The 12,500-nt window shown below is 39.0% G+C and overlaps 1 protein-coding gene across 10 annotated transcripts in view; it reads right to left on the reverse strand.

Annotated features, from left to right (window-relative positions):
• The window catches only part of LOC123770657 (tumor protein 63), a 98,285-nt gene that overhangs the window by 20,184 nt on the left and 65,601 nt on the right, over positions 1 to 12,500 (reverse strand). For 4 of the 10 annotated variants that reach the window (XR_011228473.1, XR_006774383.2, XM_069324514.1 and 1 more), the window contains one exon: positions 3,208 to 5,154. The exons of the other annotated variants lie outside the window; for them this stretch is intronic. Coding sequence is in view for 2 of the 4 variants with exons in the window: in XM_069324514.1 (XP_069180615.1) it covers positions 5,139 to 5,154 (16 nt within the window). In the remaining 2 variants the exon portion in view is untranslated. Of the gene's footprint in view, positions 1 to 3,207; positions 5,155 to 12,500 lie in introns of those variants that run through there. 10 annotated transcript variants of the gene reach the window in all.

Here is a 12,500-nt window from a genome sequence, read left to right on the forward strand (position 1 = left end):
CTGCAGAGCAACAGAACATTGAAGGATCGAGAAAGAGGCTGAGGAATAGGTAAGGCAGCCATAATTGAGTTTAGACAGAAAATGAGAGGAGTACAAATAGAGTTGTGTGTGCCTACAGCCCCCCCCCCCCCCAGGAAATACTATACGAGATAAGACTAAGAATGCCCAAGACATTCAACTCAGAGGTGAATGACACTGTGTGACTAAGACAAATGGATGTGAAAAATCAAGAGTGGGGCAGTACAGTAACCCTATATGTAAGGGGTTTACCACAGAGAGAGACAAAGGAGAACAAGGGATGACATGCTTTTTGAGTAAAAGTCATAGCACAAGTCTTAGTCATAAAACATGAAGCCATGATTGGTGGCCCAAGATGACACATTAATGATCACAAGTTGGAGGTGACAATGGAGGGGGAGTGTGTTCATCACCATAACAGCAGAGGGTGAGAACATCAACATAAAGGGCTAATAAAATGGTAGAGAAAGGGGAGGGAGACCATTCACAGCAACCAGAAATAGAGTAGTGCTCAGAACACTACCTTTTGGGGACTTCCTCATACTGCTAAAAAAAAAAAAAAGTTCAAGCAAGCAGTACCAACCTTCACTTGACACAAATGATGAGAGGTAGCTTTGAAGGAAAAGTAAGAGATTACTATTAAGGCCAAAAGAATGCAGTTGGGTAAAAATATTGTATCTTCAGGTGATGTCATAAGCTTTACCTCCAAGTCTGGAAAAATGTATGTTGTGCTGTAGCACTTGTGAAAACCAAATTGGGAGTAGGAAAGATAGCCATGATATCCCAGGAACCATATGAGATGCACATCAATTATACACTTAATGAGTTTGCAGACACAACTTGTCAGGGCAATGGGACGAAATTCCTTACCGAAAATCCCTCAAGCGCCAATTTTCCAAATGGAAAGAACTGCCTCGAACCAGTCATTGGGGACGAATGTCATCTCCCAAATATGATTATAGAAATGCAGCAAATATTGCAAGGAACACAGAGGGAGATGAAGGAGCATCTCATAGTGATTACCATCCAAGCTCGCCATTGTAGAATTGCAACAGAACAAGGTGGACTGGAGTTCAGAAAGGCCGAAATAATTATTATTATTATTATTAGAGAAGGTAGAGGTTAGCAAAATAGTCCAAGAGGCAAAATTCAAGAAGGGGCTTATGAGTAAGGAAAGGAGGAGGATGATGAGCACCGGTGCTAATGGTTGAAAAGTACGAACCCATGGAGATGAAGGACTGGTGACAAGTTTGGAACAAATTTACCGAGCAGTATTATGGACCTTCTTCCAGATATGAGGTAGAAGAGTGTCAACAGTAACAGTGGAGACAGGATCTCCAACTCTCAAGTTCAGCTGTATGCATGGCTATATGGGTCACCACACTCGCCGTCCAAAACAAAACAAAAGATTCAAACATATTCCAGTAACATTACCTATTCCTGACTGCAAGCTTACAGTGTCCAGCCTGAGCAATGTCTGAATTCCGCCAAGCAAAACACTTCCATATGCCATGAAAGGCATTGTGAGGGACAGAGCAGAGAGCAACATCTATTAAGTTATAATGAGAAAGGAGGGAGTGTGAAAAGACACATCAGATAGGCAGGGAAGAGCAATATGTAGAGGAAAAAGATTTAAGTCCGATTTATCAAACTGCCACCGAAGGAAAGAGAGAGGAGGGTGGAAGAAAAAGAAGGAAATGAGAATGGGGAAATGGCCACTGTTATTGTGTCAACAACTCTCCATGTCAGGTCTATATAAATGGAGGAGGAGCAGAGAGATATATTGATGCAGGAAAGAGTGCGAGTACGCGAGTCAACCTGAGTGGCCTCTCTGGAATTTACGAGAGACAAAAGAAAAGAGAGAACAAAAAGATTCTAGATGAAAGCCTTAGGTATTTGTAAGAACATTGCCCCAGAGGGCATGCCAACAGCTAAAACCACCTAAAAGGAGTACAGACTCTGGCAATGAGTTTAAAAGATGTGTGAGATCAGGAAGAGAAATCTCAACACATGGAGGGAGAGAAATGGAACAGATGGTATATACCATTGATTGACAAAGATATGAATGGCAGTAGAATGCACATTTGATTGAAAAACAAGAGGAACCAAAGGAACATAATTTCATATCAAGAGAACAGTCAAGTTAGGGTTACCAGAAACTGAGGTGAAGGAGAAAAAGGAATAACTGCAGAATCAACCAAGAAAACTGCCACTCCAGGTGATGTGATAGTCACCACTGGGGAGGCGGAGGTCGACCCTGCCACAGGAAGAGGCTGGGAAATGAAGAGGCTCTGAATAGGTAGCCAAAGACAAAGCTTAGTCTGGCTCCACCACAACCAGGACTATGGAGTCCAGTTTTCCAGCACAGTCCAACTCAAGGGCCTGGTCACCCACCCCACACCTTGAGAAGGAGAATTGCAATTAGAATTAAACATAAAAAAAATTATACTTTGCTGTCCTGCACCTCCACCCACCATGAAGCCCAACAATGAGAAGCACATGAGCAAGCAACCTAACTGGTAATCGAAACAGTATAAATGGATCATCATTGAAGGGTCTGAATGAAAGTCCACTATGGGCTCACAATAGCCTGTGCTACTTGGAACTTGTTTCAAGTAGCTATATCTAAACAACAACCACCGGGTCTGAATGGTATCCCATGGATCGATAGGGGTACAATCTCGCTATGCTCATTTGACCTGATGTCTAACTAGGCGGGCTATCTAGACAAGCCAACTGATTCAGGTGAGCCACACTGAACCTCCCCAGTCCTCCCACCAAAGCAGCATTGCTCCCCAGGGGCTGCAGCTGCTGGGTAGGCTAACTACCAGATGAGGGAACAGGGAAATGTACAAGGTCACCATGCATGGCTAATGCACATGAGGGCAATTTGTCTGTGCACCATCACAGCAGCCTGGAGAGGGGAGCAGGAGCCATCCCCACCCACCTGTCGGAGGTGGGGATGGGCCTCTCACCTCATCAAGGAACCTCCCCTCACTTGAGGGGTATACCATGTGCATCATCACAGCAGCCTGGAGAGGGGAGCAGGAGCCATCCCCACCCACCTGTGGAAGGCACAAAGGAACCCCTCACTGAGGGGGCCTACCATGTGTATATTACAAAGCTTAATAGCTTTCAGAAAAAATTAATATACTGCACATTAAACAAATAATAGGTATATTAAAATAGTTTCTCTTTACTATTTTTATTACTTTTTTATACATAGTGTATATAAAAATACAAATATTATACAGTAATGTCCATGGTATATGTATTTCATTTCATTATTTTCTAGTGAAACTTTCAAGTGAATGGAGAGCACACACTCAACATATCACAGGGACAAATTGTGTACTGTAGCATTAATCCATCATTGTATACATAATCTAAAACAACCAAGCTTAACCATGTAATATACATGCTCCGCATGCATACCATACATTCATGTAATATTTAATATAGCAAATTTAAACTTCAACATGAATGCTTTCTTGCTATTTTCTTTTATTAAAAATATAAACTATTTTAACCCTTAGACCACGCATATTACCGCACATATTGGGGGCCTGGTAGCGAAAAATATTTGAATTTTGTAAAAATAACTTAAAAAAAACAAATCTCCAATTTATTGGCTTCAGTGTTGGTGAAACTTTCATACAAATATTTTCAGAAATTGATTTTAGACAAATTTTTGAAAAATAATAACGTTTTATTGATAAGGAGAACAGCTGCTAATAACTGGAACTGAAGGATTATGCAGTAATAAAGAGATGCAAGTACCTGTCCGACGCTCAAAGAAGAACAATAGTAGTAAGAAGTGTCCACAAAGTGGCTATACAGTTGGTGCCTTTATATCATTGCTGAGTAATACATAATAACACAAATTATGATGAATAACTATGTTAATATGCTCTATTTTGTTATACAGTATATCATAAATACATTGTCCAATGTTAATATATGCTACTTTCATCAATGTCCCAAAAAAATATTTTTTTAGGCGATTTTTTTTTTTAAGATTTTAGTTTTTTTTCTCCCTTGTTCATTATCTGATTTTGTTGTAACCTTTACATCCTGGAGAATGCAGATGTTTCCCTAACTATGTGAAGATAAAATGAAATTGCTCAACAAATAAATCAGTCAACTTGCAAAACTCGGGATTTAATTTTTTTTGGCTGATTTCAAACTATTTTCTTTGTCTCTTTAGGTTGTTTTGATGATTAGGGACCAGATTAGGACTTTTTCAGTCATATAAAGTATACCCTAAATATATCCCCTAAATCATTATAATTATCCCTATATTTTGTATTATTTTGGGGTTATGTTTTCTGGACTTCATTTTAACACCTACAACTTTCACATATTCGAGTACGAATGCCAAACAATGTTTATTAAAACATACAATTAAATTAACAAAATAAAACTACCTTTATTCATTGTTGATAACTTCAACTTCAATTATCTCTGAAACTAGAATTTCAACTTTGAGTGGCTTCTAAAATTTCAGTTTTTGATCGATTCTCACTATTTTGACAAATTGTGTGCTCAGCTGTCTGTTCGTCAATCCCTTCATAATAGATTTTTCATAAACTTTATAGATTTGGAGTTATAATTTTTTTGGGTCTAAATTTGCCGTATATTTCAAATGCCCTATTGATGATTTTTTTTACAGTAAACTATACTAAAAATCTATATTCTAATTTGAGGAAAATGAAGATCATGTGCTATTCTGAGAGAATAACAACATTAAATGAACAATTGGTCATAGTTCATATTTTTTATTCTGAATTGAAAATCTAAAGTTTTCAATATTAAAATTAATTTTGATTCTCTTGTTTTTCCAAGTTATGCTGTGATCATTTAGACAAAGTTGGAGCATTTGCCTAGTTGATTATGCAAAAAAACATTGGAAAGTGTTTGTGCAAGTTTTAAAAACTTGTGTTAAATTATTTTGTCAAATCGCATATGTATGTATTGCGCAGTCTAAGGGTTAATATTATAAAGGTATCTTTATAAGTAGGTTTCTTTACAAAATTAAAGAATTTTTTGTTAATTTCCCACCAGATCCCGCCACTACCCAACAGTGACTGGAAAAAGATGGTGACTAGCTGGACTCCAAACTAAGCATCCATCGACCTGCAAAGAGACCAACCAATAGCTCAGGACTGAGTGAGGCAATAATAAATTACTGTACTTTCATCTTAATTCAAGATGAGAGTAAAAAGCTTGTTCACCAACCTAACCTCTCACTCAATACATTGCATGTTTTACAAGTCGACCAATCCATTAAAGATTTGGTTGTATTAGTAACAAAGCATTTGTCACGTAATTCCCCAGCATAGCAGAGGAAACTATCTCTTCCTACTCACCTTCATATACATAACTCTGCATATCACCTTTACACCACCCAACTCAGATGTATATCTAGAAAGCACCCACCAACACCCTCCACCCAGCCACAGAGCCCCAGGCAGGAGTTTCTGCCAGCTCTGGTTATCTATAGGTAACTAGCAGTTATGCTGCCGGCTTCCAATTCCAGCCTCAGTGACAAAGGATGTGGTGTCCCCAGCAGGGGGGTATAAGTACCCCTGACCTCACTCACCATGGTAATACAGTATCTTCTGGTGCTCTGGGTCAACACTGTTCCTCCATGCAACGTGTGCCTCCTCGCTGCCTCATGTTCAAGTGTCAGTCTCGTGTAAATATTCTTGTCACCATTATTTCTTGAATTAACGTAAGTTTGTACATGTTACTATTTTGTTTTCTCGTGTGATAGCCAACTGTATGTTAACAGGATTTCAGGTATTATTTTTCATGTGTTTGTTCAACTTCAATATTAGAGTAAAGTGTGTAAAGTTTCATCTGATTATTCTATGCAATTTTCACACTGCAAGAGCCAAACATCACTTTTTTTTAATTAACACGAGGTGCGAGCCACAATACACCTGCCTAATATAGCTGCACTACTGCGTCGCGCCACATTAAATAGGGGCCTGTCCTAGGAGCTGTCCTCAGGAGCTGTTCCTAGTAACCTTTGCTTAAATAATATTGCTTAAAAGAAATATTGCCAGAACAACCGTGGACATCTTCCAGAGAAAACTAGATTGTTTTCTAAAAAAAAAGTGCCGGACCAACCGGGTAGTGGTGGGTATGTGGGCCTGCGGGCCGCTCCAAGCAACAGCCTGGTGGACCAAACTCTCACAAGTCAAGCCTGGCCTCGGGCCAGGCTTGGGGAGTAGAACAACTCCCAGAACCCCATCAAGCAGGTATTGTGTTTAATTGTTTTATTTGGCTATTACACTTACAGTATTTGCATTTTTTCAGAATTCATATGAAAATTTTCATATTGACAAGTTAAAATATTTACATTATAGGTGTAGCAATTTGTGATCTGTTTATAAGATTAACTGTTGGTTACATGACATTTTATGTGCAAATTCATGCTCGTAATGGTTAGTCTTTTAAACTATTGCTGTATCTTATTTACTCATATTAATTTTGTCCCAGCTAAAGTAACTCAGACAGATTACCCCCCTCGGGTACTTATTCTGTACTATGGTTTGTCTCTGAAGTAAATACAGTGGTACCTCGATTAACGAGCGGCTCTATCTACGAACATTTTGAGTAACGAGTGAGGCACTCACAGCAAATTTGTCTCTATTGACAAACTTCACCTCTATTAACGAGCAAAACCACATGGTGCTTCCTAACGTCTCGCGGGTTCTCGCAAATTCTCGGACGCCTCCGACGCCAGTGTTGTTGTTGTTGTTGTTGTTGTATCACACACGACAAGCATCCCTCTGCATTTACTTGCGCTTTTCTTTGGGTTTTTTGTGGTTTTGTGACTACAATTTGTAACGTACGATGTCGCCAAAGAAGCTGCTTGTTAAAGATAGTGTTGTCAAGAGGAAGAAACACACAATTACTGTGGATTTGAAGAAGGAAATTATAGCAAAGCATGAGCGTGGTGTCTGTGTGACTGATCTCACAAGGAAGTATGGCAGGGCCTCATCAACAATTTGCACCATTAGTAAGGGGATGAGGAGGTAAGGGAGGATGCTGCCTTCTTCCAGTGAGATCAGTGAAGTGTTGGGAATGTTTGAAAAGGTGACCACATTCTTGGAAGAGCTGCCCTGATAAAGCAGTGACAACCCGGTGTGTGAACATGTTTAATGACAATTTGCCGTCTCATTTTAGGAACATCCTAAAACAGAGACAAAAGCAATTGTCAAGAAATATGTTCTTTGCAAAAGTAGAGAAAAGAGGAGCCACTAACAGTGAACCACAACCCGTTCCCAGTGGGGTGAAACTCCCAAGAAGAGAGAGGCCGCCTGACTCAGAGGTGGATTCTCCTTCCACACCATAACCCCTCTCCTCCTTCCCACCTCCCCATCGTCTCCCTCAAGCCAGCAACGACTCTTCATAAGGTAAACATGAAAACAGTACAACAAAACATTTATAATTACATGTGCAGTATCATATTTACATTATAAAATGTCATACAAATATGGATGTTTTTGGGAGTGGAACGGATTAAATTTATTTCCTTTATTTTAAACGGGGAAATTTGTTTCTTAAGACGCGTTTTCCACGTAACGAGCTCGGTGCCAGAACGGATTAAACTCGTTGATCGAGGTGCCACTGTAGTTCCACTTTGCATTACGATCTTAGGATAAAGTTTTGGGCCAAAGTTCCTTTCACATCCAGAATTGTGTTGTACATTCGGGACTCGTACAGCCATTCTCATCCAGTGTTGACACTCTCTGCACCCCTAAGCCTTCATTCAAAGTCCATGATTAACTGCTCAGGTAGGGAGTTTACTATTCTTTCACAGAGCACAAGGAATGGTAACTCTAAGAGTTAATTTCCTAACTCCAGTAGGACACCTTAGGTCCTTATCTTCAATAGAAGAGTAATACTAGCTACAGTATGGGGTACAGATATCCCTACACATTTTTCTCAGTTTACTGCCACGAAACATTCATATATTTTGTTTCAGCAAGTCCTTACTAAAGTCAAAAACTTAAGTTTTATTTCAGTTTATCATATATAGTACAGTAATTTATCTTGTAAATTTATTGTGTTGCCTTACATGATAGTTACGTACTTACAGTGTTGCCACTTCTTTAACAATTATTCTTGAGCATGTTGCCACATCTCATATTAGTGTGATACTCCTCACTTATTGTTCACCTACAGGGTATGCACAATTCTTCCATTACTGTATTTCATTACAGTACAGTATTTGTATTATATTAACCATGTTTCGCTTAACCACCTTCCGTTCCAACCCAGAGGAGGAACTTTCTAATTTAATTTGTGCCACTAGAGCCAAATTACTAACCCTAGCCACAGAATATCACCTCTCTGTGCAACATGGTGCCACCAAAACAGACCTATACAATCTGATCTTAGATTATCTAGCTGAAAATGATCTCATCACTTCAGAACAGCAGGAACAATATCAAATTGCTGAGAAATCTGCACTTGCACTCATGAAATTGAAAATTGAGTTAACCCAATTAGAAGCTGCTAATAATGAAATAAAACTGGAAATGAAAAGACAAGAAGTGGAACAATAACATCAACGACAAAAAAAAAAAAGTGGAACTTTCAACGTGAACAAGAACAAGCTGCCTTACAACGTCAACAACAACAACAACAAGCTGACTTACAACGTCAACAACAGAAAGAAGCTGAATTAGAACGTACACGCAAACAAGAAAGAATCCAGCTCCAAGAATAAGAAGCTGCACTTCAACGTCGACGAGAAGTAGAATGACTCCAGAAACTAGCTCACAAACTTCAACTCAAGAGACAACAAGAAGAAAATGAAGCTGATATCTTAATATGCTTGGAACGAGACAAAGCAGACACCGCACTCAATTACCGAAGTCAGGAGTTGGGACCTGAAACCTCCCACATCCAACAGCAACAGCAAACAGAAGCCATCTTACCAGTATGTTTCAATCCTTCACAATGTATTAAAATGATGCCACCTTTTGTGGAGACAGAGGTAGATTAATTTTTGCCTTGCAACTCAGCTACTCTGGCCTAGGAACCAATGGTAAGTACTTCTCAGAGCTCATCTTACAGACAGAGCCACCTTGACACTCGGTACTCTTGCCACCGAAACAGATTACGATGTGTTAAAGCAAGCAGTCCTTGATGCTTACCTTCTGTCCACTGAAAATTATCGACAACATTTCAGGGACTCTATCAAAACTAATGCTCAAACCTATGTTGAACATGTGCAGACCAAGAGCAGATACTTTATGAAATGGTTAGAATCAGCTCAGGTAACTACCTTGAACGAGTTGATTAATCTCTTACTTGTGGAAGAATTTAGGCAACGTATTCCTAACCCCTGTGAGTCTCTATCTTGCAGATAAGAGAGAGACAAACCTCAGTAAGTGTGCACAGTTAGCTGATACCTATAGTCTCAAACATAGAGCTTTTGATTCCTATTCCAGTAAACCATCTTGGTCAAGCTATGCTCCATCTAAAGTAAGTCCTAAAGACATTTACTATGCACTTTACTGCAGGTACTGCAAAACTTATGGAAACACCATAGAAAAGTGTCCAAATCCTCACTGCAAAACTACAACCGACTAAACCTCAACCTTTGAAGCCTAATAAGCCTGTCTTACATGTAAATGTTCCCGTTACTGATCTTGCTTTATTTGACAGACATGTGTATCCAGGAACTGTCTCTGCCAACGGCAGATTTTCTGATGAAAAGGTCTCAATAAGCATCTTGAAGGACACGGCTTCGCTGTCAAATATTCTACTAAAAACCGCTGCACCTCACCTCACCTACACTGAAACTATCCTGATCACCGACCTCACAGCCACCACACCTTACCCGCTAACCAGTTCACCTGGATTGTCCATTCATTAATGGAGACATCCAAGTCGCCATTTGAGAAAAAACCTCTCCCCCCTGCCAGGAATTCAACTTTTCCTGGGCAATGACTTGGCCAGTTAACAAGACTCCACCAACTTGAACATATACAACAAGCCCCAGGTACAGTATGTTACTCAGCCATAGACGAGGAAAACCCTGCCATGACTTATGCAGCAGAGTAAGAGGTTACGGTGACAGAAGAACCAGCAGACATCTCAAAGCCTGTTCTAGTGACTACCAGTGCGCAAGCCATCCAGCTACCACAAGTCGCAGCAGCTGTCCCCTCAAGACTTGCAAGGACTCCCACTGAATCTCAACCTGTTTGAGTGCCGTAAGTTATAACAATCTGACATTTCTTTGACTCCCTTGTTTTTTTCCAGACTCGGATTAAGAAAGACTCAATCCCTGGATTCTATATCCATGACAACCAATTGTTGTACCATAAATTCAGACCCAGTAAACTCAAGGCAGAGGGTCACTAGGCTAATGTGAATCAGTTCTGAATCAGAAACTGCCCAAAACGCTACACATACTAGTGGCTGTACAAAAATGTAACAACTCTTGTATATATCTCAAAAAAAAAAAAAGAAAAAAAAAATAGAAGTTAGTAGTGCCAACATCCCTAAAGTCAGAAATCTTAAGTGTAGCTCATGGCCTGATGTCTCATTAAGGGGGCATATCATTCTAAATCGTTATAAATTAAAAGTTGTTCAATTTGCTTATAATTTTTTTTATGAAATGGTTATAGAAAGGGCTGCAACTGGTCCAAGTTTCACCATCACACCCTAAACAGAAAAGGAGAAAAAAAATACACAACTTATTATGCAACGAATGTTCAACATTCTCAAATAATCTCAGGGAACACATGTGTCAACTAAAATGTCTACTATGTGCTGTAGAAGCGCAAACTCTTGTAATAATTGTAATATGTGTGTGCAATATATTTATATTTAAGATTTTTTTTTTTCTTTTTTTTTTTTCTTTTTTTTTTTTGGTGAATATTTTTTTCTCGTTTGTTATCATGGGATTTGCATGAAACTTGCACACCTTGCTCAATGGATGCCTATCTGCAAGGGTGCCAATTATGAACGAAATCTGTCGAAGTCAAGCTCAGCTACAGGTGGCCAAACTTGGATCTTTATTTTACTCTGGAAAGTAATTTACACCTTCAAATTACTTCAGAGCTTTCATTTATTAATCAATTTACATGCAAATTACACCTTATATGTAGCGTTTGTGCTTCTACAGAATCTAGTAGACATTTTAGTCCAAAGTCTATTTGTTGATTTTATAAAAATTTATAAATATCATATATTGCATATTTTTTTAGAAGGGTAACTTTGAAAAATTATATTATTGCACTAAACACATTTTTGATAAAACTGATCACTAGAATCCTTTATTATGTGCTTAATTTAATATCTGAGTGTTATAGAAATGATTTTAGTTGACACATGTGTTCCCTGAAACTATTTGAAAATTCGTTGCATAATTCGTTGTTTATTTTTTTTCTCCTTTTCTGCTTAGGGTGTGATGATGAAAGTTGGACCAGCTGGAGCCCTTTCTATAACCATTTCATGAAAAAATTTATAAGCAAATTGAACCACTTTTAATTTTACATTGATATGCCCCCTTAAGGCATCAATAAGACTTATAATGCTCTTCTTCAGAACTATTTTTGGCCAGGCATGGCACGAGATGTCAAGACCTTTATTAACACTTGCCATACGTGTCAAATGGCAGGTAAACCTAATGTTCCCATTCCTAAGGCACCACTCATTCCAATCCCTGTTCCTACAGAACCTTTTTCTAAACTCATAACAGACTGTGTCGGACCCCTACCTAGAACCAGGTCTGGTAACATGTACATTATCACAATCATGTGTCCAATCACCAGGTTCCCAATAGCAATTCCTGTCAAGAATATCACGGCTGCTACTGTTGTAAAGCACTTGCTTCAGGTCTTCACTTATCACGGATTCCCAAAGAAAATTCAAAGTGACTGTGGAACTAATTTCACCATTGAGTTGTTTAAGAAAACCCTTTGGGAATTAAATATCACTCATGTCTTGTCAAGCCTATAACATCCCGGTTCACAGGGATCTCTAGAACGTAACCATCAAACCATCATATCTATGTTAAAGAAATTTCACATCAGTACTCATAAAGATTGTCATAATCAATTAGACCTCCTTATGCTTAGTTTCAGAAGCCTTCCAAATGAATCCTTTGGAGTATCTCGTTATGAGATGCTCTACAGTCGTAACTGCCATGGTCCCCCTTAAAGCCTTTAACCCCCTTAACTGCGCGGCTTCCAAATATGACACTTTGACAAACACCCAAATCACGGAACTATTTACTCTACCCACCATGAGAGTAAGGACAAGACCGGAATATAACGATGCCAACACAGAAGACACTGTTCAACATAACAGGCCTATTACACCTGATTAATCTTTTTAAGTGCTTTGCCCCCCCCCCCCATTTATCCCCTATTTATCCCCTATGTATCCCCCTTGTCTTTTCCTTTATAGTACTTGTTTTATCACCTGACCCTGTACTGGTATAAATTAAT

Source organism: Procambarus clarkii, chromosome 14 (genome assembly GCF_040958095.1).
Source record: "Procambarus clarkii isolate CNS0578487 chromosome 14, FALCON_Pclarkii_2.0, whole genome shotgun sequence".
NCBI classification, from domain to species: Eukaryota; Metazoa; Arthropoda; class Malacostraca; order Decapoda; family Cambaridae; genus Procambarus; species Procambarus clarkii.